General features: G+C 35.9%; 1 protein-coding gene across 1 annotated transcript; it reads left to right on the forward strand.

Annotated features, from left to right (window-relative positions):
• The first annotated feature begins 36 nt into the window (after positions 1–36).
• LOC135633604 (ABC transporter B family member 25, mitochondrial-like) lies at positions 37–27,848 on the forward strand. Its single transcript, XM_065143269.1, has 20 exons — positions 37–524; positions 1,386–1,625; positions 1,964–2,150; positions 2,327–2,388; positions 4,288–4,331; positions 5,941–6,043; positions 6,279–6,386; positions 6,585–6,668; positions 6,755–6,815; positions 9,178–9,323; positions 9,893–10,009; positions 10,659–10,744; positions 13,167–13,255; positions 14,513–14,568; positions 20,412–20,492; positions 22,778–22,843; positions 22,926–23,018; positions 23,412–23,476; positions 24,827–24,962; positions 27,323–27,848. The coding sequence occupies exons 1-20, from the start codon at positions 201–203 to the stop codon at positions 27,461–27,463; spliced, it is 2,289 nt and encodes a 762-aa protein (XP_064999341.1). The 5' UTR covers positions 37–200; the 3' UTR covers positions 27,464–27,848.
• Positions 27,849–27,910: the final 62 nt, after the last annotated feature.

Raw genomic sequence — 27,910 nt, forward strand, 5'->3', positions numbered from 1 at the left:
ATATCAGGAAAGTGATGTTCGCAATAAATCTTTGCAAACAAATACTCGATGGGGAGTAGAATCGTTCGCCGTTCTTTTCTGCACTCTTGTCGATTCTAGGGCTCGCTTCTCTACCGTGTCCACGGATTCGGTCATCGATTCCCTCGTGAGCAATTTGGTGTCGATCTGCGCCGGCGAGCCGCGGGCCGGCGAGGGCGATCATGAGAGCGGTCTCGAGGTGCCTGGGGGCCTGCAGGCTGTTGCAATGCGGTGGGGCGTTGGGCGGCGGCGGCGGTCGAGTCGAGCGCTGTCTGATCCCCGCTTGTGTCGTGGATTCGAGAAGATGTCGTGGCGTTCGGGAGGACCGGATCGAGAGAGAATTTAGCGTGTTGAGGAGTCCGAATCCCCGTCTTCTTGCTGGCAGATTTCCGTTTGGAAATGTTGGTGGGGTGGATTTGGTCGCTAAAGGCAGCTGCTTTAGACGATGGAGTTGCTTCTTATCGGATTCTTCCCCGCCCATGGGCGGAAGACCTTCGAGAGATTTGGTATTTGGTTTCTTGTTGCTATTTGATTCTTTTCTTTCATTTTTTTTATAATTGTGCCATTATATATATATATTTTTTACATTTTTAGAGTCTGTATCCAAGTAGATTATTGGTTTCCATTAATAGGTCTGGACTGCGAAGCATTTAGCTCTTGGTTTTGCTAGCGGCATGAACTGATAAAGATATATCATACATTGTTTTGTTCTAACAATGTAAGTATAATTATTCTGGACTTACTTTGTAAAGATTCACTATGGGCATGAGTGCTGCTTCAAGTAAAGAATCAGTCATTCATTTTCCTGAAGGCTCTATGTTCTGTGCCATAAGCATGTGTTGTTATTGGTGCTCTGTGTACACCTTGTCGGTGCCATATGCCTAAGCCTTGTGATCTGTTTCTGTGATAAGAAAGATTTTTTAAAAAGTATTTTTATCTATTCTGCAGTTACATTGTCCTCCTATTTATCATGCACATTGCATAGAATCTAGCCATTTGTTGATATATATCTGGTAACTACTTGCAGATACAAAAAAAATTATTTTTTAGCTTACTATAGGTAACCAATTAAGAAAAGAAGAGTAACATAAATTAGAGGAACATGTTGTAATTAATAATAAAAATCGGATATTGATTTTGACTGGGAAGATTAAGGGTTCACTGGATCCAACTATATCAATTTCTTATTATGATTTCCACATCTAGATCAGTGTTGCATCGATTACTGATGATATTATTTTCCAAACTTGTTAAAGATGTTCTATTTTGATATTAATCTAACCTTTTGTTATTAGACCATAAGGCTAACTTTAGATTAGCATAAAGAACAACTTTGTGATGTTAAAAATTATATTTTCTCTTCAAAGGGACATTTGCATAAAGGGCATGCTTCATTCTCAACATCTGCTAATGAGACTGTCTCTAAACTGCCGGTCAATGGAGCTGGGATCAAGAAACAGAAAGACGTGGTAGAAAAATATTCACCGGATGAGCAAATTGCTGACATGACAATTCTTCGCACTCTTGCTAAGTACTTATGGCTGAAAGATAACTATGAGTTCCGTCTCAGAGTCCTGCTATCATTGGGTCTTCTTGTTGGTGCAAAGGTGCGAATTTTGTCACACTTGAAAGCTTTGATGTTCTTGTGCTTTTACAGAAAAATACCTGTTAATACACTGTGGTTTTCTTCTTGCATAACTGGTTTAGAGAGCTACTAATTACCATTGACAACTTTTGATTGTCAATTGCATCATCATTTATGGAATTGTCCTTTTCTTCTCTTCAATCATCCTTTAGATTTAGGTTCTTTTTTATCTTTTTTTTTTCTGAACAGACCAATCATTTTTCATGATTTCTGGTGAATCTCATAGAAAAATCACTTTTTTAATGGATTTGATTGAGATCTATTGTATTAGTTTGTCTGACATTCTGAAATTTATATTAGGTGATAAATGTTCAAGTACCTTTCTTGTTCAAGCTTGCTGTGGATTGGCTTTCTGTAGCTGCTGGCTCTGTTAATTCATTAGCATCATTCACAGAGACTAATGCCACTCTTCTGGCTCTTTTTGGGAGTCCAGCAGCTGTTCTACTTGGATATGGCATAGCACGTACTGGGGCATCAGCCTGCAATGGTATTCTGTGAGACATAGCTCTATTTTCAGTCAGAATTTGTTTGTGATAACTTCTCACCCTTTCCTGATTATTTTGGCCATTTTTTATATTTCTTCTTTGATACTGTTGGCGTTCATTCTTGTGTTATATGATCTTACTAAACCATAATTTTTTTGTTTGATTTTATAAAATATAGAGTTGCGGAATGCTGTATTTTCCAAGGTAGCCTTGAGAACTATCCGTGTTGTTTCTAGAAAGGTAATTTATTTTTTTGATCTTTCTCGTTTGAGCAATCCAGCACTGTATGCTTTTGTTTTCTCGGGGACATCATTATCTTATTTTCAATATTTTTGGTTCATGGCTACAGCCATCTGTAGTAATAAAATTATGGTATCATCATAGTTCATATTTTTTGCTGCACTAGCTTTTCACAAATGAAAAGCTAGAGCAAACAATTGCTGAACAGATTACATCCTCATGTGCAACATTTTGATGTCATTGTATAGTGATGTCATTCTGCTTCACATGTCATTATGCCTAGGGAAAACAGTTTTTCCTATCTAATTATTCAAAAATTGTGTTTTATTTTGTTTGCTTGATTTGCGGTTTTTCTGAATGTTATATAACTGGGTTGGAGAACAATCTCATAGCATGCCCATTGTAGATGTTTATAATTAGTTTTCTATTTGTTCTCTACCTAACCTTATAGTTGGAATATCATAACTTGTTGTGATCTCTACCAAACCTTCTTGTAGTAAATTGTTCATGTGGAAATCCACACTAATAAAGGATTGAACGAGAGGTGATGTTTGGGCAAGGATCCATAAATTCTTCCATATACATACCAGCCAGTGACAAGAACACCCCACACCAGGTACTTTACCATGTAAATCTTTCAAGGACCAGTGCACTTGTAACCCATATACAAACATGGCAAGACTGAATATATGTGGGGTGGTTTGGTGTTGTTAAATACCTAAAGACCTGTTGTGTTTTACTTTGTGTTCAAACGTTCTTGAATGGTGTTTATAGAAGATGAGTATCATTAGATGTTGAAGTATCTATGCTGATTATTAATCAGTACAGGGACTTAAGTTCTAGTGGCACAGGTGATTTTGGCTGGTAGCCAAAATGGCACATTCCTACATGTTGTGTGTTATATCAAGTGGTAGCTTGGTTGGCATGCTGATGAAACAAAAAAAAAAAAAATGAAAAAAGGGAAAAAAGAGACAACTTTGTGACAACAGCAACCAAAACCCTTTGTTGGAGCAAAAAAATATAGGCATGCAACTTTTTCCCTCTTCCATATTTCTCTCCTCCCTGCAGCATCCTCTGGCCAAGGAAGAGGCCATCACTGTCATTTGTTCCCTCCCTGTCCGAACTAATATTTGGCACCATCAGGTCCTAAGTGAATAAGAATAGATTGAGGTGATGTTTTAAGCCATGGAGTTAATTTTGGGCTGCTTCATCCCTTTGGCTGGTCCAGCTTAAAAACATGCTAAAAACATCTGAAAACATCAGGTCCTATGGATTTGGTGCCATCAGGTCCTAAGTGAATAAGAATAGACTGAGGTGATGTTTTAAGCCATGGATCAGTTAATTTTGGTTTGGTTCTCAATCCATTTGGCTGGTCCAGCTTAAAAACATGCTAAAAACATCTAAACATGTCTCATGTGGCCTTTTGTTTGCTAAATGGAACAAGTGGCATAGAGGTTTATGGATTTATATGCATGAAAGTTGTATCTTAGTGGTACTAATTTACACAGATAGTTGGACTTTGGACATTCTTACGGTTGCAACGATATGAAATATTGGAAGGAAAAAACATCAGCAAGACCCAGAAAAAGCCAAACACACACACACACACAAGAATCATTAAAGGAAAAAAAAGAAACGTCCACCTGATAGAATTACTGCAGACAGAGTGGTAAACTTTACTGGTTGGTGGAGATTTTATTGAACATTGTTTGTTAGAACATAAATGAATAAACTGCAATACCTTAGGTCTCTTTGATATAGTTTTGTTAAATATTTTGTTTGTTACAGTAAGAAATTTTTTGTATTTATAAATTGCATGATATCTATCATCTGATTTTTGACAATGAGTTTTGAGAACTGATCTTATGATTTTTGATAGTGTTATAACTTCTTTTGTAGGTCTTTGCACATTTGCATGATCTTGATCTTCGTTATCATCTGAGGTAATGTCAAAAACCTCGACATCTTTGTCTATGTAGAGTAGCTTGTTAATGTTGCTGTTGGTGACTTAATCTGCTTGTGCACTTCAGTCTTGGTGTATAGAGATGCATTTAGGTACAGTGTCTTATGTAATTGACTTTGATTTTCATGCAGTATCGCTCTTACTTCCATATTGACTGGTCTCTTTAGATTAGGTGGCCTGAATATGATCAGGGATGTTTGGATGAACGAAGGATTAAAAACCACATCTTAGGTTTGTGTCCCTATGTTGGCATGGGATGTAATTCTCATGGCATGAGTACCATGTTAATTAAGATCCAACTCTTGCATGCTGTGCTTTTACTGGTAGTCTATTTCTGTGCCACCATGTTGCTACCTGCCTAATTGTGAACCGGAGTTTGTGTGTGCGTGTGTGTGTGCCGGTTTTGTATTAACCTTGTCATGGAATTGCACCATGCACAAGCATCTTTAGTCCATGTAACTGGCAAGCTCAAAAAATGAAATTTATGTTGACAATAGCAAAACTAACCAACCCAAACTTTTTTAGAATTCATTTTGTGTTAGGCAATATGCTGAGGATGACTTTTTCGATATTCAGAATACAGACCTAATTAATCTGAGGTTCTGAACATGAAAAATGCCTAATTACATTGAAATTATCTTTTCCCTAATTTTCAGTCACCAGAACCAATAACAAACAGTTAATACTTAACATAGTTTGGTCATGATTTGGCAATATGCTGATTTCTGGCATTTCTGCTGTTGGAATTTACTCCCTGTGGAAAAGAATTCTTTTAGTTTTAGTATATTTTAACTTGTTAGTGGTTGATGAGCTTAAACTATAACCATAAAGGCAAAATTTTCCTAGCCACTAACTAGCCTTATATGTTTTATGATGGTTACTCTTTGCTCAAGTTTGCCTTATCTGTAGTTTTGGCACCGTCTCTGGAGTGTTAATATTTTTGTGATAGTCTTTGTTAAATTCTTCAAATAGATGGAGCATTCTCAGATCTAAATTGTTGTCTTGTTGACATCATGTTTCTGTTATTGATGATGTTGCTTTTGGTTTATTTTGAAGTTCAGTATGGAAACTATGTTATCAATTGTATAGACAGAATTGATTGAAACAAGGAAACTAAGAGTGACTGTTTCTCAGCTGGTCAGCCACTCAAAATTAAAAGCCTTCTTGGATTGGCTGATCCTCATTGATTATTATGTAGACATCGACTAGGATTTGTTGATCTTGATTGAAATTGACTCTCTTCACTCTATGCATTACGATCAATCAATGCCAAGGAGGTTGAGGTGGAGGAAAAGAAAGAATGGGGAATAGGACTAAGATCAATTTTTGCCTTACCCCAGGGTATATAGTTTCTGCCCAGTCTCTTCCCCTATTCTCTTGCTGGATGCTTTTCTTGTTATGAAGTTGTTTGTAGGAAACTTCTTACATCGATTTGGTTTCTAGGGTCTTAAGCTGTCCAGTTTGGGAACACTCCTGAAATTCTACTTTGTTACTGAATATGTTAATTTTTTGACCTATACATTTCTTTTAGTTTGGAACTTACTGATTTTTTCCTTTCTTTTATTTTTCTCATTTGATTTTATTTCCAGCCGGCAAACTGGTGCTTTGAATCGCATAATTGATAGAGGAAGCCGTGCAATAAATTTTATACTCTCATCAATGGTGTTCAATGTTGCACCGACCATATTAGAGGTATGAGCTAGTGATTGTTTGAGATTAGCCACTGTTCTCTCTGAAATTTGAGAAATGTATTTTTGTGTTGCTAAATTATGGGACATAGGAGAATTCTATTCCTATTGTTTCTCTTTTTTCTCAGTTTCTCCAACTGTCTTAAAGAATTAAACCTTTGATTCTGTGCACAGCAGTGCTGCTATGTTTTCTGTTTGTCTCATGTGCCTCACATCTTAACTGTTTGTTCTTTTTCAAGATTGCGATGGTGTCTGGCATACTGGCATACAAATTTGGAGCTACTTTTGCTTGGATTACTTCCCTCTCTGTGGCTGCATACGTTGCTTTTACTCTGATTGTGACACAGGTATTGTTGAGATAAAACCATTTTAAGTCTTTTTTGTGTCTATTGTTATATTTATAATTTGTTTCTTTATTAAAATAATCTGAATATGTTTGTTTTTTTATGTTAAGCTGTTTGTTCATGCATAGTTGTTTCTGTTGGAAAATTTGGACCTTTCATTTTTTTAATCATCTCCAGTAAACAGTTTTTCTTTAATTGCAGTGGCGAACCAAATTTAGGCAGGCTATGAATAAAGCTGATAATGATGCAAGCACGAGAGCAATCGACTCATTGTTGAATTATGAGGTAAGTCAATAGATATTTGTTTGCTTCTGTGTGTGTCATTTTTCTCCTATTTGTTATTATTGGTTCTAATTTTTATAAATTTCCAGACGGTCAAGTATTTCAACAATGAGTCATTTGAAGTTGCAAAGTATGATACATATTTGCAGAGTGAGTTAAGATATTCAATTTCTTATTTAAACATGGTCTTTAAGATTCGGAAATACTTTGTGTTTGCTTTATACTTTGTGATTTTGCAACTTGTCTTTCTGCAAAAGATAATTGTGTAAGTTTTATTGGTCTGCCTTTTGATTCAATTTAATATTTATGGTTAAGGATGATGGAACTCAAATGAGGTCAAAAGAATAGTTTTAATACCCTTAACAGAGAAAATGAGGTCAATTTAATATAAATGAGGTCAAATGAACTCAAATGTGTCCAGAGAAAACATAGGAGAGGAAATGCAGGCATCAATCCAGTCAATCAACTTAACAGAAAAAAAATTCATTATGGATAAAGTATTAACTATGGCAATCCAATATAGATGGTTAAGCTTTCTTGAAATTGAGTTTAAGGAAAATAAGAGGTAGAAATGCCAGATGATTTAGATATAGTGTGAGCAAGTTACTTAGTGATAATGATATTATCTTGATTACATCTTCAATGGATGAAATCAGATTGTTTTCAGTGAAGAAGACTATGCAGACAACCACTGACTCTGTTAGGTTGGCCTTTGGCCAATAATTTATAAATAACATTGTAGAGTGCAAGAATCTTATAATTAACAATTCTAGAAGGATTTGTTTTCTTAGGAATGAAGATCGCAAATGTTCTGCCACAACTTGGAAGGATCATGAAGAATGAGAGGCCGAAAAAGTGAATTTAACAATGAACCCATCTGGGCTTAGGACTTTTCCCCATGCCCATAGAAAATAAAGCTGCATTGATTTCCTGGCTAGAGAATCCCTTAATCAAGGTCAGCTGGTCTTCATTGGAAATCTTCAGGATGTTGTGGCACAGGTGCCAGTCTGTCTGACTATGCACAGAGTCAACCACCTTAAGAGACTTTTACCAATCCATGAAATGAGTAAAAATGGTACCTGTGTCAGACACACCCGAGCCATCATCCAAGGCAAGCATATTGTTAACATTATGCCTTTTACTGGACTGAACAAGTGTATGGAAATACTTGGTATTGCGGTCGCCTTCACCAAGCCACTTAGAATTGGCTTAGTCCATTTAATATTAGGCTTGGCGATTAAGGCTCTGAGTTTATTGTTCAGGGTAAGGAGATATTCACTAAGGAGCTTTCATTGTAGGAGCAGAAATATAAATGGTTTTCCTGATCTTAGCCTTCAGGTTACCCACACAATGTCTATTGAGAGGGTAAAGTTTGTGATTTTAAGTTTACATAATATGTGCTGAAAGGAGACCGTAAGGTTATCCTCTGACCTAGTGGTGTACTGGACTTCATTGATAACAACTCAATATTAGGGTACTTGAACTGGTAGATTGGAATTGGAAAAACAGGGAATGACTCCTCAACTGGGTATGATGACCAAAGGAGAATGATGGGAAGATTTTCTAGGAAGATGTCGAACTAAAGAATAATTGTAAATAGATAGTCACGGTTTATTCTCTAAAGCTTTGCATAATCTTATTTGATAATTGCCACTTTGTAGCATTTAAAGTATTAAACAAGAATTTAATTTACAGTTTTGAGTGTATGGATTTAGTGTAGGAATTCTGCCTACAACATGCCATGGTCCAGTTGAGGCTTATGAAATTGTATCTCCATTACCATTTCTGATTCCTCTGTGATTACTTTAGTTGGGTGAATTTATGGGGGATTATTTGTCAGTTCATTTGTTCAGTTTTCTGATGATGCAGATGGTTGTTCCATCTTTTACTTAAACATTTTATTGTGGTCAAGTCTCTGGATGTCATTTTGTTTACTGTGCTTTGTGTTTTTTTTTTGCTTATTGTTGAATACATTTTCTTCGTATGATAGCATATATGAACTTTGATGAATTATTACTGGACACATATTCCTTATCATCAAATATTCTAAGGCTTATGCTTATTCTTTGCAATATAAAAGTAGATTTTATAATTATTGGAATATTAGCAAGATGATGAGAGAACCGTGTAATCAAGGCTGGATTATCTGGTTAGCAACTGTTAACTAATGCATTTTGTATGTTTGCTTCTTGGGCTGGCATGTTCTTCATTAATCTACTCATACAAATAATGAAATAATTTCACACCTGGATAGTGGTCTGCAATCTTCATGCTTCAATAGGAATCACATTTGCTAGGCACAAATATCAGCTGGAACAGACTTAGAGTTTCCTATACGAACTATTATTTTTGTTTATGATGACTTACATTTGTTAAAATTGGATTTCCTGTATGTATCTTGTTCATATTAAAGTTAAACCTTCATTTATTACAATCTTGACATTTATGATCTTGTTTTATTTTTTGTTTGATTGTTTCTGGTAGCTAATCTTTAGTAAATGCTACTTATCAGGGTATGAGGATGCTGCATTGAAGACTCAGTCTAGTCTTGCTTTTTTAAACTTTGGCCAAAATCTCATATTTAGCACAGCTTTATCAACGGCGATGATCTTATCTTCATATGGGATTATGAGTGGTGCAATGACTGTTGGTGATCTGGTGATTATTCTTATAGTTCTTTGACTTAAAAATTACAATATATATCAACTGTGTTATAGTTATTTTGACAATAAATTATTTAGAGATGCCACCATTGAAAAATGTGAACAGTGATCAACTTCCTTCTGAACTGAAAAACCTACTCTTGTGGGTAAAGGACAAGAACACCCACCTACGTTACAATGCAACCACCACCACCACTACCTCTCTCTCTCTCTCTCTATCTCTCTCTCTCTCTCTCTTCTGTTACTAAAATTAGGAAAGCAAGGTAATTCTAAAAATAGTTTGAGACATTAAAGTTCCAAACATACAAGGAAATCTGTTTGTTGTCTTGTAAGAATTATATATCTTTCAGTTTCATTTCTACTTATAGCACCTATTATGATGATTAAAAATTAGTGCTAAAATTGAATCATGATTGGATACATTCCTCTATTTATTACAGTTGCTAAAAATAGGTGAAAAAACGTCATGTAATGCCTCCTGCTTTCCTAGAAATAATGCCTTTCTCTTGGAAATTAAGCATTCACTCTATAAAATTTGAATTGACCAATTTCTTCATATTTCAGGTTATGGTTAATGGGCTTCTCTTCCAGCTTTCTTTACCTCTAAATTTTCTTGGAAGTGTTTATCGAGAGACAAGACAGAGTCTTATTGATATGAAGTCAATGTTTCATTTGCTTGAGGTGCATTTTGTGCTTATCCTTTTGAAGTGCTTTTCTGTTGTTGAAGTTGAGCTGCTAGGACTATTTTTTGAAATGCATAAACTCTAAAACTAATAGTGCTATTCCATTATTGTTGACCATACAAGTTCCATTACTTTTTCCATTGATTACAATTCTAAGGCTGATTGGTACATTTATATCTGGCACTTCTTTGGTATCTATTATTGGATTATTTCTAAATTCATGAATTTGTAAAACTAGTTATGGATATGATTGTTTCTGAGGAGCTTGTAATTTTAAAAATTATATAATCGCAACCAAAAGATCTACTTGATTGGGAGGGAACTAAGATTTATTTTATTGTTGCATATGACGTGACGTTTTTAAAGTCAGTTAGTTTAGCGCTTATTTTGGTTCTATGGCGTTGTTTTTTGAGGCAAAATACATCATTATCAGGACCATCTGCATGTCTGACATCTAGTGTTTTTCTCAACAACCATTTGCACTTCAACTATTTCTTTTTGTTGTTCTTGTGCTGCCCACTTCTTATTACATAAAAATGTGTAAAGAAAGAATTTCTTCTCTCACTTAATATTTTGGAGGAATGTGCTGTTTATCATGCAAATTACATTCTTCTTATTGACCTTTTTTTCACTAATGGCTTCTGCAGGAGGAGCCTGATATTCAAGATGCATCCAATGCCAAACCTTTACATTTTAAAGGAGGAACCATTGAATTCAATAATATTAATTTTGGGTAAAAAAAATTTCTTCCATTTATTTACGTTCTTAAATAAGATTCTAAATTCTTTACTGACTTTTATCTATATGGGTTCAAAAATGTGTTTATTTTCTTTACTTGCTATTAATATTTCAAGCACGACAAAGTGTCATGTTTTTCTAATAACAGTCTGAATGATTTCTTGCCACTTCTACAAAATGCATCTTCTGTTTTGAAGTGTTCGATTTTACAGTCTTCTAGTTGTTAGACTACCTAGACACTGTATAAGACAGTATGTGCTTCAACAATTTGTACTCCCCTTCGTTATTTCTCATGATCTGATCTTAAATGCTTGTCATTGTGGTTTGATCTTCATGGTGTGATCTTCTTCAGTTAATCTTGTAGGTTTGTACATTCTCTTTTATAAAGTGTATTAACTTCTTATAATTAGGATGCTTATTGGTCTTTGTCAAGGTCTGTGCTAGATGTATCACTTTCCAGCTTGAATGTCATGTAATAATTATTTAGTTACTCCAAAGTCTGCAAGTAATAATATACCAGACTGATTTTTCCATGTGCACTGACATTGATAAGAAGTAAAAGTTAAACATTAGATTATGGTCATTGATGAACTTAGGAGTCTAATTTCATTTCAGTCGGGTAATTATGTGTCAGATTGATGTCCACCATAATGGTCTCTATAGTGAATACCATTAATTGTTAACTTATGACAAATTCTCACATTGAATCAATATTCCAGTCACACTTGCAGAATCATCTGTGCTCAAATTAATGTGAATTAATGCATACCTATATTGCACATATGTCACACAACTTCACCATATTTTTGGTTGATTTATAGTCTTCATTTCTTTCTGCAACATGGATATGCAGATTCATTGAGCTTTCAATCAACATTTAGGAAAACAAAAAACAGGTGGAAGAATTTAGTCTAATTTTGCAAATATGAAACATGTTTTTATTAATTGTAGGTTTAGCTTCTTTACATTTTCTCTCCTTCCCTTTTCTTTTTTATTCTTCTTCTCTATTGATGGGTTGTTACTGATCAGTTGCCAGGACTAAGTAAATGGTGCTAACTATGTGAACTAGTTCAATTTTGCAAATAGTAAATATGTTTTCTTTATTGTAGGGGTCGCTTGTTTTTCTTCTGTCCCATTCCTTATTGTTTTTCTTCCTCTATTGGTCAGTTGTCACTAACCAGCTGTCATACTTGATAAATGGTGCTAATTATTCAGGCTGGTCTTGGACAGGAGGGACAAGTAATTGAAGTTGAAGTTACTTTTCTGTATTGTTGTGTGGCTGCTTGGTGTCTTGGTGGGTCTTGTTCTGACACTGTGTGTTCTACACCTACAATCATCCAAAACATTACACCTTTTTGTGACCTGTAATTGGAAGGCTAATGCTTCTCCAACCCTCTCAGTAGTTCTTAAGATTTTTCATCTTATGTATTACCATATGTTCACATAGAGATGTTTTAGTTCTCTCTTCCACGGCAGAGGAATTTTTTTTAATCTGACCAATTATTAGCTGGCTGCTGATAGCCTGATACTACTGTTCTGTAGTGTGAACTAGACGTGTTTGGACTATTATCTCTTCCATCCCAGCCAATTTTATTGTTAATTACCACGAACTTACGGTGTTGTCCTAGCATAAAATCTGGCTGAAGTTGCCTTCTATCAGGTTGACTTGCAAGTTCAGTCATCCTGCTGCTTCCATACACGCCTGGGCACTGTCTTCCATGCTTCCAGTAATAGGCCATATTTGCTGCTAGTTTCACTTTGGGTTGTTTGAACAAGAGTCAATTAAGGTGGGATATAAGGAGAAGAGTTAGATCAAAGAGAAATTGGTTACAGCTAGTGAGAAATGGCATATCTGATTATAAATTCATCATGGACATGGTCTTGAAGGCTTCTTGTAGCAACTACTTGCTGTTAATTGATGATGATGTTGCTTTGGTCCTGTATTAAGTATAACTAGAGTGTCTCGGACGAGATTATTTCTTCCTGCATCGACACCAGCTATTAATTTTGTCATCATTCACAACTTTTCATTTTCAGATTTTCTCCTTGTTCATCTTCTACCTTGTACTCTTGTTCCAACAATAATCGTGAGTGGTGCTTATTTGTATGTAGTAAATTAGCCTATAGGAGGAGGCAAAGTCAGCTTCTTCTGTTCAGCTTAATTTTGTCTAATATATCTTTCTTGAAAATTATCATTTAATATTCCTGCATTTAAAGTCACATGAGATATATGAAGACCTTTTAATTAGGAAAATAGGAACAGTGAAGTTATCGTATTCTTGGCAAAATCAAGCGATGATTTTTATTGCATATTAAAATCCATACTCGTGTCTGTTTCGGAAGGTTTATGTTTCATCACCACTAATGAAAGTGCTCTTGCTACTTCATGGACATTTTTGTTTCCTTTTTTATTGCAGATATCTGGCAGAACGAAAGATTCTTGATGGAATATCATTTACTGTACCGGCAGGAAAAAGCATGGCAATTGTTGGAACCAGTGGAAGTGGTAAGCTTCATTTATTTGCTTGAATACCATGTTTGATTCTGTGTTTAGTTCTTTGTGTTTAAGTTTACCTAAGTAGAAAAAAATATCATTATCTGTATATCATAGCATTTTCTCTTTAGTTGGTCAGGAAGGAACAAAATTCTGGGAGACACACCCAAAGTTGGCTGCCAAAATAGTTACACAAGAATTAGTCCAAGTAATTGACTTTCAGCCATGTTAAACCTTATCCTTCTACTGAATTTGTGATCAATGAAATAAGACCATATGCCTATTTGCTTCTCAGTGGCCTCTAAGAGGTTTCAATGTAACCCTGTCTTTCAGCACTTAATTAAGTAAATACATATGTGGGTTTAAATTTATGGTTTTAAAATATGTAACTATTTGAATATAGGTCTGTTAATATCACAGTCTCCATGACTTGATACATAACATAATTCATGCTGGGAACACATTCTGCAGAAGGAATATTCAGATATTATGCTTTGGAGTTATAGTCACTTATAGACAATATGAATATAGATATGATAGGTATCACAGTCTTCATGACTTGAATCCAGTTCATGTGGTTTCGGTAAGAATAAGGAAGATTTTATAATAAACTATCTGAATTCACATCCTGCGTCTAATGAAATTCCACTGGATCCATTGTTCATTTACAGCTCACACCAGTGTTGCCCATATGGTCTAATATGACTGTGTTCTTGATTTGCCTAAGACACTGTTAGGAAGGTGTGCAACACAGCATGATATGATGTGCTGCATGTTGTCATGGATGCTTGGTACCATGTCAGCCTGTGCTCAGTGAATTTCTTGTGGTCGATAATTTTACATCTGACATGTCAACATAAGCAGCTTCAGTAAAGTATTTTCAAATAAACTTTGGTAGAGTCATGCCAAAGTGATATGATTGTGATCACTTTAAAATTTGATATTATGATGTATAGCTTTCTCTTTCTGTCATATACCAGCCCATTTTATGCTGAAATGGCGGCCCAGTGTATTGGACTCCAGCCAGTGGCATAGAGAGTGGTGGAAGGTTAGCTTTATCTCTAAATGTGAGAGGCTGTTATTATAAATTAAACCCCATAATGGAGCAATCTCAGTATCACAGCAAGGCTGTCCCAATGAATATGCTGCATTCCATCTTTCTTAAATGTTATTAGAGATGCATAATCTGTTTCTATGATTTCCTCCAAAAATCTTTAATTAATTGGTTTTAAGGTTTTGACAAATTTTTTGGTACAATGTTTTGTGCAGGCAAGTCCACTATAATTAGATTACTCTACAGGTTTTTTGACTCTGATTCTGGATCGGTAAGAATCTTCTGATTCTCTTTTTGTTGTATTGATCTTCAATGATTACATGTTAAATTATAATGTACATCATGCCAATTTTTTAAAATTTCTATAAAGGTTAGTTTTAAAAATTTTATAATGGTCATGACACTGTTAATTTTCTGATCATTATAATGGTAAGTTCTTGTTGATTTGTCGTTATGTAGTAGTGTGTTTCAAGGACGAGATAACCAGATGTCACTTTATCATAATTTAGCTGTCTAGTAATGCTATTGTTTTGTCCATTTTCATTAAATTGTTCACCATAAATATTTATTTTGGAGTGAGAATGAGAAAAATGATGAGTGGCCCCAATTAAAATGAAAGCTTTATTCTGAAGGGTGGTGACTACCACATATATGAGCCACTTCAGGATGAATCCTGATTGATGTGAAACTATCTAATGATGAGAGTGGTTAGCCTTTTCAAATAAAAGCTAGGATATAGCCTTTATTCTGAAGGGTGATGACTACCACATACATGAGACATTGCAGGATGAATCCTGATTGATGTGGGACTATCTAACAATGAGAGTAGTTAGCCTCATGATTCACCTTACTGGTCCATACCAACATATCGATCAATTGTCGGTATGGTACATTTTGAATCATACCGATGTAATAACACATGGTACAGTGGTGCATATTGACAACCACCGATATGTAGTCCATACCAGTCTCCTATCGGACCGATACATACCGCTCGTACCGAGCGGTATACCTCGGCACGATAAACCTTGGTTAGCCTCTTAAAAGAAAAGCTAGGATATAGGTGGCCCAAGTGTCAATCCCCTTTGCTAGCTCCACCCACCTTTCGACCTAGTTGATGTGGGGTTAGCCTCTTATAAGCTAGGGTCCAATAGTCCCAAACATAGGTTAGTGCTGATCCCCTTTGCTAGTCAGCCCCACCTTTTAGTTTTCAAACCTATTTATATGACAACTAAAGCCTAATCATTGCACAAATTGACAATTTTTAGGTACAGTTTTAGAAGCACGAATCAAAGTTTTGATTGTACTGGTTGGCATGAACTAAGGACTGCAATTTTGTACAGGAGTACTGTACCAGTCCTTGACCAGATCGGTATTTACTGATGTGTACCAACACATGATACACTAGAATGTACTGACGAGTCGAAGAGAAAGAAGGAAGAAGACGTGGCAGTGAAAGAAGAGGAGGAAGAGGGAGGAGGAAGTAGGACGAGGAAGGCAGAAAAAGAGGTGGTGGAGGAAGAGTAAGAGGAAGGAAGAAGAGGAGGTGGAGGAAGGAGAAAGAGGAAGGAAGAGGAGATAGCGGAGGAAGAGGAGGAAGAGGAAGGAAGAAGAGGACAAGGTGGAGGGAGAGGAGGAAGCATACCCAATGACACGATAGGGCAGGAAGGTAGGCCGATGACAGCAATAAGAGTAAAGATATGCAGTGGCGGACGATGGCGATAAGGGTGGAGGAAAGCTACGACAGACAACAGCGAGAAGAGGGCTCACAATCGCGAAACCTATTGGACCAGATTGTTTGAAACAAGGGCAGTCCTTGAACCAATTCACACTCGGACCGGTATGTAGCGCCTAGTATGTACCAGTCTGGGTGAAAAGGAGTTCCATGGTATGGACCAAGGTTTTTAATTTGAATGATACCTGCCCATACTAGGTGGTACGTACCAGTCTGTCAGCAGATCGGTACACGGACCGCTCGCTACCGGGCGGTATCGTTCTAAATCGGGCGGTGACCGCTCGCTACCGGGCGGTACACGTAGTGGTTCCAAATCTATTCTTAATGGATAGACATTCATATATAACTTTATAATCACCACTTCGTGACAAGCCCAACCAAACCCTAACCTCCTGCGTTCCCACCTTTTGGCTTACATTCTGCTCATGTGGGAACCAAAATCTATTTCTGCTGCAAGCTGACACTCCTCTTATCTTGTCTATGTCTCTTCGTACATGTATGTATTTCTGTTTTTCTTTCCCCTTTCTTTCGTAGCCATCTGAACCCTCGTACCATGTCGCTGGCATCTATTTTTGCATCCTTGCGTAGAACTAAGGTTTGCAATACCACCTAGTATGATATGATATAGGTCTGGTGCCTGCAGTTTTTTTTTTCAAAATTTTCCGGATTATTTTGAAACTTGCCACATGTTGATAATACTGGGTGTTGGTACATTGGTATGGATGAGTACCAATCCGAACCTTGCACAGAACCGCTACGACCCTATATGTTTTTGGTCATTATATATATATATATATATATATATATATATATATATATATATATATATTTGATTTAGGCTAAACAACAGATTTGTTGTTTAGCCTAAAACAAATCTGTTCTTTGCTATGTCCAATATTTTCCTTGTATATATGCTTGTTGGGCTCTATATAATGTTAAAGTCCAATGTATCGCCAAACCTTTCCTTTCCACTTTTAATCCTGCTAAACAACAAAACAACAATTCCAAGACTTTGAGCCCTACTATCCATTTTCCAAATTTGTACTTCATAGTTGCACTATTATAAATGTTGCCAATATTTTGGACATTGGAGATGCATTGAGATTCCAGGAATTAGAACATGGTTGTGAGCTTATTTGGTATTTATCCTGAAATCTTTATTGTATGTCATGCAATATGCACTGGCATTAGTTATAGAAGTCATTGAATTGTTTTGTGGAAGACATCGGATAAAATGTCTTATTTATGATCTGACTATAAAAGACACCAAATAACATTTACCTCTACTGATGAAAGGATTCTCTTTTTCCTTGTTTTCTACTTTATCTAAGACATGGATGGTACTAGAAAGAAGTTATTTTTGTGTATCAAAGAAAAGGGAGAACAACAGTCAGCTGATTAGGCAACCTTGTGGAAAAATTACACCTTGAATTTATCCTTCAATTTTTCTCATACTATCTTGAACTTATTGTAGATAGGGTGTTCCTTTCTCTTCTTCATTTGGTGGGGAAATGCTTTAAACATCCACTTTGTCAAACATCCAGCCAAACAAGTATATGTTTGATGTGGCCAAATTCTTTTCCCATCACCAACCAATCCCTTAATCAAATTATCTTCCACAACTATAGTACAAAACATGACACCATAATCTATTGTTTACTAAATGTGTGGTTGATCTATTGGGTCTTTAACCAAATGAGTGTTAGGAGCAACCAGTCATACTAGTGTACCAACATGCCATAGAGGTGTACCGACATACCATATGTCGATACGCCTGGGCGTATCGATGATACGGTAAAATTACCGAAAATAGCTCTAAAAATTCTTGAAAAATAAAAAGAAGTTGGATTAGTATTTTTAAGTTATAAATAAATATAAATTAAAAATAATCTAAATTAGGAAAAAAATAGTGACACCTATCTTTTTCGAGCTTTCCAGAGTAATTTTATAATACGTTCTGGACCTTCCTTCCGTTAATATTGAATTATCTATAAAGAAATGATTTGAATTGTTAGATTATTTTTAAACAATTTAAAATTTAAGACTCAAACGAATCAAGTAATCAATCAATGGATATATATGATTCTACCACCAAAGAGAATGACGGGACACCACAGGTGGTAGATTTAGGTTCTTGATCCTATGTATTTGTATATTAATTTGATATGTTTGTCGGACTAAATCCTGAAAATGATCCCACAACATAGTATACTGATATACCGTATGCTATTGGTGCATTGATGAGGTGATGCTCGTAGTCTGATTATCGTGATCCACATATTCGAGGCGGCTCCTGAGGCAAGAATGATTCTAGCATGTATTAGTGCGGAGCATAAAGAATGTTATAACTTCTACTTTCGCCATTGATCTATTGCTCCGTATCATAAGATCGATCATGGTACTACTGCTCAGAGAAGTCTGACTAACTATCATCGTACTGCTGTTGGTCGTAAGATTCTCTATGATATAACGGTTGTGAATGCGATGAGTTTTGCTTTGTGTCTACGTCGTGTAGGCTCAATCGTGTCTACTTAAAATCATCCACGTCTTCCCCTTTTCATTCTGTGTATAAACTTGATGGTATCTCGCTGAGCTCTATGATTTGAATCTTGGGTGACGTGTAAAATACTACTCAGTCTATGTACCACCCTCAAATTGTGTAGACGAGACCATTGACTCCTTGACGCCATTGCTATCATCAGTCGATGCACTACTGTCCACGCCGCTGTCATGTCTCTGGATCGAGTGTGTTGTTGAATGCGATTGAGAAGGTGTCTCATCACCCGACTCGATTCTTTCCAACAGTGCAGCTGATGCTACTATTTTCCTCGTTGCATTTGCCTTTGGACGTTAGGTGGATGACTGTGGCAAACGAAAGAGTTTAAAAACCTTTTCTTAAGGTTCAAATGGTCAAATTGACCATTTGAAATAGGGAAATCTAATCCCTTGATTGGTAACGGTCAAAATTCGACCGTTATCGATACCGGTTGGTAATGGTCGGATGTACTATTGGTAACGATCGGCTTTCGATTGTTATCGATTGGTACAAACCCCATATTACTCGATACGGATCATGTAACGAGTATCGCCTGGTAGAGAGCGGTCCGCGTACTGAGCCCCTATCGAACCAGTATGTACCGCCCGTACCGAACGGTACATCTCTAACTGAGAACCCTGCTCAGGAGGATCACATATCTAATAAGAGTTTCATTTTGATGGAAGCTTGCTAGGAATTGTCTTCATGTTAATTAAATTATGAGCTCCATGGGATTTAGTCCAAATCTATTTTGCATGTTCCGAGAAATGAAGTGATTTTGTAAAGATAGCTCCAAGTTTGAGGATTCCTCATATCAAGGTTATATTTGCCATCTGATAAGGTTGATAGGTAACTTGGTAGTATGATTTGTTATTGTCACCACAAAGGAGCAGGTAAGAAGGGCCTAAATTAAAATGTAAAGAGCTGCAGCTAATAGCACTTGACATGCTGTTCATGCCTATTCTTTTATATGTTAGTGTATATTGAGACTTTTATATTAATACCTTGCTGTGTTTCCTCCAAGTCGTTGGAAGATAGTGACGCTCAAAGGTACATGCAAAAGTCTGTAGATATAGGACATGATGCTGCAACTTTAAAATTTTTCATATTTAAATAATATTTGCTTTCATTTTTTTTAAATAATTATGTACTTTTTGTGGAGCTATTTAAATATCATGGGAAATTATATTTAATAGTGCATATTTCTTTCTCTAACCAATATATGATCTAAAGGACTGTATTTTTTATATCACAGTTGACCAGGCTATTACTAGCATCAGTTCTATAAGCTCATGTGTGCTATATCTCCTTCAAGCTTGAATTTTAAATAATCAATGGATTTTGCAACACGAATGGAAATAATCACATCATCATTTTAATATGGACATAAGTCATAACCAATAACCTAGGAAAATGTTACACACTCAATGAACCTTGTTGATTTTGTGCTAATCCCTGCATATTCTAGTTAAGATTGTGGGCATTATCAATGCTGCATTGTTGTGTTGCATCTAATGACATTTTTAAGAATGTCATCACAAGGCCAGTGAACAATGTAAATAAAAAAATCAGACACTATTGATTTAAGCTGATTTATTGGCACCCATGGACTAGTGCATTTGGCTTTAAGTACCTTGTGATTGGTTATTTTGTCATATGAAGTGCTTATGCTAATTGTAGTCTTTAAGTTTATTGTATTTTGAAATTTTGATACTTGTGGTTAACATGGACAATCATGAAGTTATGTATATACTGTCATTTACCACCAAAACAGTGTTGCGAGTGTCCTTAATGTGTAATTGCTTCTTTGTTCGATTTAACCTCAATAAAAATTTGCTTTCAGATATGGGTAGATGGTCAAGACATACGGGAAGTGACCTTGGAAAGTCTTCGCAAGTGCATTGGTGTTGTACCACAGGATACAGTAGGTTTTTTTCAAGCAACCATCTCCTTCAAAATTTTCTTCTATATATCCTTTTGAATCTAATTCTTGCTATCTCTTATATCGGTGAAAACATAGTTCAAGCTTATTAACAAGTCACTTTTACAATGATGAAGATGCATAGCTAATTAATCTCTGGAAAACTATTTTCCTTTTTGTTAAAAGAGTTCATGAGTTGCTTACACTAGATCATGTTTCTTGTTTGCATGATTCAAATTATCTTTTCTTGATCAAGGAATGCTATGTTGTGGCTCGAGGGCTTGCTGTTACCTTTCTGGCATAAACCAAAAAATGATGTGGCTTTATTTCAGCACCTCTGATATAGTAGTCTGAATTTTAGACTCTGAAATGATGTGTGGCTATACCCTTCTGGTATAGTATGTTTTGACTTGTTCTGCCATATGATGATTGGCGTGACAATCTTTGCTATGATCAAGCTACTGAGAACTAAACCATATAGTACTCAAATGTCTGAATATCCATAATAGTTGATCGCATTGATGTTTATGTGTCGACCTGGTTGGATTCAGATGGCATGAAGTGCTACAAATTTTCTTTTAAGTAGCTTGTCTCCCAGTTTTATTTGTGTCCAACATCTTGCAGCTTTTCTAGCCACTTCTGTAGCAGCAAAGGATGGTTTAACCGTTGTAGTTTTCTAGAAACTGAATAATTTTCACTATTTATTGTGAGAGAAGCTCATGGCACACATAACTGTCTAACTAGGGATGTTTTCATTTCCCTCTTGTCCATGGTTCTTGAACACATGGTTTGCAGTACCGGTCCGTACCGCCCGGTATGGGCGGTACGTACCGGTCCGACAGACTTTCGGTACACGGACCATATGTTACCGTTCTGACACTGTAGTAGTACTGTAGAACTGCTACAGTGATCGGCATGCCTGAATATACCGCTCGGTACACCTGGGTGTACCGAGCGGTATACCGTACCGTACCGGTACCGAGCCTAGATCGAAACTCCGGTACGGTACGGTATTGCGAACCTTGCTTGAACAAATACTTCTGTATTTTACCTTTCTATGCTGCCATCTGCAAGTTGACTTCTGTTATGGGCAGTTTAGTTCTATCATACTGTCGATAATAAGGACCTCGATTCCCACTCTAATTATATGTTTCTTTCACAGAATAAGAACTTTCAAGTTTGTAAAGTTCAGTAAACCTGTCCCTTCTTCAGTCAATTCGGTGAATTAATGCAAATATATCTCATAAAGGATAAGATAATATGTTACAATGAGAAGATTTATGTTTTGCATTTATTTTATTTAAAATCAGATATGTGCCTGCCAACATACTTACAGAGTAGAACTCAAGAAAGGAAGTTTATCATAGATTGGCTAGATGCATCTGCTAGATATTGAGCCTTTTGTGGAAGATGACTTTGGTGCATGATACTGACACTATCCACCTTATGATTGGTGATACTTCGTGTCTCTAAGTTCCAGTGCTTTTTGTTATTTGCAGTCTCTCTAAATAGACAAGAAACCATTCTTGTCCACCCTGTTGTAGGATCAATGACTGCCGAACTCAAAATAATGTCAACTCTTATAGTCAGTTAAGAAATGATGAACTCATTTTCTTATGCAACAGGATCTGTCTACTCTGTTTGATTTGGATATCACCTTAATTGACAAGGATTTAAACTCTTCTAATCTCATTGAACATCATTGTTTCTTACTTAATCACAGACTCCTGTTTACAAGCCTTCTAAACTGTCATATTTTTCAAGTGATGTTTCTGATTGTTGAACTTCGACATTCATACCAAACTTTCTGTAATAACTAATAATTTAAGCTTTGTTCCAAACCATTTCTGCTTTTTTGCATTTTTTAGAGTAAGAGACAAGTTTGGGCTTGTTGCTTCTGGAGCAAGTTAGGTGGTCACCATCTACCTGTCAGATGCAATTGTGAATATGTGCATCTACTCCTTGAAGAATAGGATTGACAATCTTGATTATGATAATGATGAATCTCATGGAATTGGTTTCCCAGTTTTTAAATCATTTTTTTGAATTTCGAACTTTATTCTTCCAAAAGTTACAGAAATGATGGAAAGGGTTTGATAGACAAGAAATTGAATGCATACCTTTCCTGTTTTCATATTTAAAAAAAATCAAAAGCAGAAACAACACAAAAGAAGCTTATTTAGTTTTCTCTCAAATTGCCCATAGCTTCACAATAATTCTTGCAAATGTGTGCATCCAGAAAAAGCTGTTTTATTTTTTTAAAGTAAACCCAAATGACATCTTTTCAGGTACTATTTAATGATACTATATTTCACAATATACATTATGGTCGGTTATCAGCAACTGAGGAGGAGGTTAGTGATTGTTAATTACTCTTACCAACTTTCATGTAAAATCTTGTGGAGCTACTGTAAATTCTTGCATTTGTTCATATAGGTTTATGATGCTGCTCGACATGCAGCTATTCATGAAACAATCATGAAATTTCCAGAGAAGTATTCAACTATTGTCGGAGAGCGAGGTTTAAAGGTGGGTTATCACTGTTCACTGGTTTAGATGGTAGATTTCTTCAACTGTGAAGTAATAATGCAATATGCTGGAAATTTATGTAGAATGTCTTAGATAATTTGAGTCGGTACCTTACCACAAGTGAAGTTATTACTTAATTGTCACTCAACTTATTAACAGATAAACCTTGCTAACAATTGTATAGAATGATTTTAGTTCTTTGCAGACGCCCAATTATTAAAAATCTGAAGGCTGTGAATCTGACCTTCTCCTTTGCAAGGTTTCTGCTAGTGTAGTGGCCTTACTTGATGACTTCCACATGATGTATAGTTTGCAAATATTTATTTTATATGTTTTTGCCTTTTGCTGAAGTTTAATGCATTTGACAAGAAGCTAGTGTTGTGCTTTTCACAGTTGAGTGGTGGGGAAAAGCAGAGGGTGTCGCTTGCCCGTGCCTTCTTGAAAGCACCTTCAATTCTGTAAGTATATCAATTTTGTGATTACTTGTCATAATTCGTATCTATTTAAATCAAGATGTTTTACAAATTTTGTGATACCTTCAATTGGATGCTCTGTCATCCATCTGAAAAATTATGCACCTACGATTGTGAGTTTTGTGAATTTTCTGCTAAATGGTTTTCTTATTTTGAATCTTTTGAAGGTTAATGACAGACTCCTTGCCTTTTGTTAGGTTAATGGAGATACTTTTAAGACCCTAGTATTCATCGAGTAAAAGATACTGCAACTAGGTCATCACTTTTATATGCTCTTTCAAAAGTTCTTTTTTCTTCTTTGAAAAGCTTTCTAGACCACTATTATCATATAAAAGATATACATCTTGATAGAGACATTTATATCACCTCTCATTAAAATTTGGTAAGATATTTAATGTTTTATGTGAGCTTCGTCTTGGCATTGATCATGTGGGATCCTTTCACAGGTTACAAGTTACTTAAGAGTTATGCTTTACAATTCCATTAGCTTACAGTTATTTAGGTTTGCCTACTGTAATGATTATGTGAAAAGATTATCCTCTCCCTAATAAAACCCTCTAATATGCCAAGAACTCCTACAATCTTGGGAATTACCAGGTGTTGTTCCCTAGTCGCTCAGTTACATGGGCTTAAACTGCAAAAATATATGATAGATCTATACCTGTCAGCTAGTCTATTAGGTGTTAACCCTGTTTTGCCTTGATGCACATTTAGCTAGGATTCTGGCACCACATTTGGGGGTTGATATCAGGGAGATTCCCATCTGTGAATTAAATTTGAATTTTCTCCTTGTAACTGTTAAGTTTGCTTATTACCAAACTGGACTTTTCTGTTTCCATGTCTAGGTGGTTCCTTGCCAGATATTAAGTTTGACCAAATCTAGTGGCGATGGTCATGGTTGTTTAAGTCTTTAAGGTCCAAAGTTAGTTGTAAAATTTCTCTATTGATGGGTGGTACTTCTGAGGTAAGTGTTGCTATTTTTTAGTTATCTAGTTCTTCCATGTCTGGTGGTAAATTTCTGCATTTTGGGTTTGAACATATAAACTTACGGTGAAGCATATATGTGTCAAGTTTCATGAACTGCTAATGCACGGTCTGCTAGCTTTGTCATTATGAGGAGTTTAGTGAGTTTATACATATTTGAAGTTTGAGAAAGTTAAAAAGTCCAAAAATGATTGTAAGAAGTGTACTGCACTGGATGAGAAAAGGCTCACCTCCGGAATTGACGAGGAAACTGAAAATTTTTGTTTACTCATGTTTGTCCCTTGAATTATATATTCACATTTTTCTTAAATGTGTTAAATGCTTAGCTTGCTAACCGCATTGAGGTTCTAGGTTGTGTGATGAAGCTACCAGTGCCCTTGATAGTACAACTGAAGCTGAAATATTGAATGCATTGAAGACTCTAGCAAATAATCGCACTTCAATCTTCATTGCTCATCGACTTACCACTGCTATGCAGTGTGATGAGGTAACTAATATTATCTGAGTGTTTGGGTTATAGATGTGTATTTATATCTTTTCTTTATTATCTCTTCATATCGTCCTGATAAAACCTTGTATCCTGGTTTTCTCAAGTGGAATATATAATAAACTGTTGTTTGTGCTAGACTATTTTTCTGCATATGAGTTGCATAGTTCAATTATTAAACACACTCAACATCCAATAGTCAGTTTTCTAGTATGAAATGATGCAAACTTCCGACCTGTCCAGGCAAGTCTCATTGAACAATTTCTGGTTTGCTTGATCTGAACATGTTACTTCACCATTTTAACTTTGATCTAATCAAACCTCATTTTCATTTCTCCTCTCACTAGAATTAAGTTAATTATATTATCTTTAATGTCTTCAACTTAGTCACTTTTTGGATAGTTCCATTCAAAAGGTAAGAACCAGATCTGATAATCTCCAAGTAATAGACTTGGTTTCGACTCCCAGCAAATGCATTATGGTTACTCTATAATCTACATCATGAATTGACACAGTCGCCTCATGGTATCAATGGTTTTATATTACAAAGTTTGCATCCTTAGATGGAGAGGTAAGACTATCTTCCTAACCTTTTCTAGATCTTCCATAGAAGAGCATGCAGCAAATTTTGCTCGGTGGTTAATCGTTGATGCATAAAACACATTGGCAGTTAGTGCATACAAAATCTAATTTCAGATGAGCAATCTCAAATTATGAAGCATATAAGCAAATTGCATTATAATTTGGTCAAAGCCAGAGCAACTCAACGGGAAATTTTTCTCACAGGAAACCAGCAACAAGATAAGGTATGACCATCAGTGGAAGAACAACAAGAAAGATGATAAAAAGAGGAAACAAACACATCAGAAAAGAAGAGGCCATCAACAGATTACCAACATGAATACATTGAAGGAACCAACAGGTGCCCCTTCATAAAGATATATGACTGACCTAATAAGACCTTCTAAGCTTAACTTTTAATATGAGAAGAGCTTATTACTGTTAACCCACCACCTCCGACCTTCTCAAGCTTATTCCAGGCAACAGCCTAACCCAAGCTTGAACTTGTGAACTAGGGTTTCATTCTAGAAATTATCATTGAGAAGTCCTTGCAAAATTACCATGTAGGCTACAATAGGGTGAATATTGTCACATTTCTAAACTCAATTTAGAGATCTTCATATTGGATCCATAAACTAAACAAGAAAATAATACTTGATCAAAAGACCTATCCAGTAGATTTTGTTTCATGTACTGCATCAGCAATTAAATAGCTACAGTATTTAGCTGTTCATGAGTCACCATTTTGGGTACTTGGCCAATTTGAGGTTTGTTATAGCCTCAGAATGCTTAATCCACACTTCCCTAGACCATCACACCCACATACATAATGTCTGTTTGCGTATATACATTGATCATTTTAAGATAGGAATGATGTGTACTCTTATAGCCTGCACACGTCTTTTTAAGATCCCAATAATAATCTTTATCACCTCAAGACCAATTGATTAGGATTGCTGTTGGTCTTTTTAAGATAGTAAAAAATATACTACTTTTGGTCATATTGACTGATAAGTGTAATGGTGATACACGGTCCCAACTGTCAACCGTCAAGCCAGTAATGATATACCATCATCTCTCAGCGTCTGTGTTTGGTATCTGTCAAGCTGTATTTTCAAGTCTTACAAATATCTTTTAGTTATTCTTGTCTTTCCCTTCCCCTTTTTGGTGTGTGAAGTATTTTTCTGCTTTATTCCTTGTGCAGTCTTGTGTTTCATCTTACCCTTCAGTCTTCTAAGCTTTTTTACCATTGTATTATTCAAGGTTTTAATTAGTGGTTCATAACCAATTTTGATAACCTGAAGGATGGGTATGGCTCCCAGATACTGTAACAGTTCACAATTTATACCATTTGGTATTATTTGAAAAAAATATATATAAAGTAAAATATACTGAGATACCAAGTTGTATGGTTTGCTAGTAACTTGCTTGGACCAGTAAATATCAGAGGTCTGATAGTGACTTGGTTTGAGGATTAAATATTGGATGATACTCATCTGACCCAACCTGTATTTTAAATTATGATCTTATGTGCTTGAGTACGAACATCTACATTAAATCAACCAATATCAACCTGGATAAACCAATAAAGCAAGTCTTGCGGAAATTGTTCGTTAATACCTTTGTTATTTTAAACAGGTTTACCTGGTCTAGCCTTGTTATGTGTTCTGATCTTTTTTTGGAAACACTCGATTTACATGTTTGGTCTACATTTTTATTAAAAGATTGACAGACTTGTATTGCTTTCATGACATTGACATCCATTCTTCTGGTGACCCACTTTTGGTTGTGCTTTGCAGATTATTGTTTTGGAAAATGGAAAGGTAGCAGAACATGGTCCGCATGAAGTTTTGCTGTCAAGGGCTGGAAGGTATGCGCAGCTATGGGCCCAACAGAACAACAATGATGTTTTGGACGTTGCTGCAAAAGTAGAAGCTTGAAGCTCTCGAGCACTGGCTCTATATTCTGAACATAGGAGGGAGGTCTTCATCGAAAGCTGCCATTACAGTCAACAAAAACCTACCAAAATATACGATCCCCTATTCCACCCCCGTTGTGCCATTATGTAATGCAAGTCTGGTTTGCCTTGCAGCTTTCCATGGGGTCATAGTCGTAAACAACAGAACTCTGTTCTTATCATCCTCATGTGATGTCGTCCGGTATGCCTTAAGGTGACGACAATCTAATGCTATTCTTGTCACCCTTCTTCCTTTTATGCAGTATAGATACACAAATGTGTTATTCCTAAGCTGTTGTACATTGAGATATATTTCTTATAATAAAATCTCCCCATCCTCGTTGGAGATGGCAGCATATTTCTCCAAATATCTCTTAATCTTTCTGTAACAGATAAATGTTAGGTATCAGAACATTTTTCTCAATATCAG

This window comes from Musa acuminata, chromosome BXJ3-3, assembly GCF_036884655.1.
Source record: "Musa acuminata AAA Group cultivar baxijiao chromosome BXJ3-3, Cavendish_Baxijiao_AAA, whole genome shotgun sequence".
Lineage (NCBI taxonomy): Eukaryota > Viridiplantae > Streptophyta > Magnoliopsida > Zingiberales > Musaceae > Musa > Musa acuminata.

Bases quoted from the DNA above. Each gene is read 5' to 3' on its own strand.
- LOC135633604 (XM_065143269.1), top strand. From the start codon at position 201: ATGAGAGCGGTCTCGAGGTGCCTGGGGGCCTGCAGGCTGTTGCAATGC. The intron at 525-1,385 runs GTATTTGGTTTC...TTCTCTTCAAAG, and splicing joins GAAGACCTTCGAGAGATTTG to GGACATTTGCATAAAGGGCA. The intron at 6,044-6,278 runs GTATGAGCTAGT...TTCTTTTTCAAG, and splicing joins TTGCACCGACCATATTAGAG to ATTGCGATGGTGTCTGGCAT.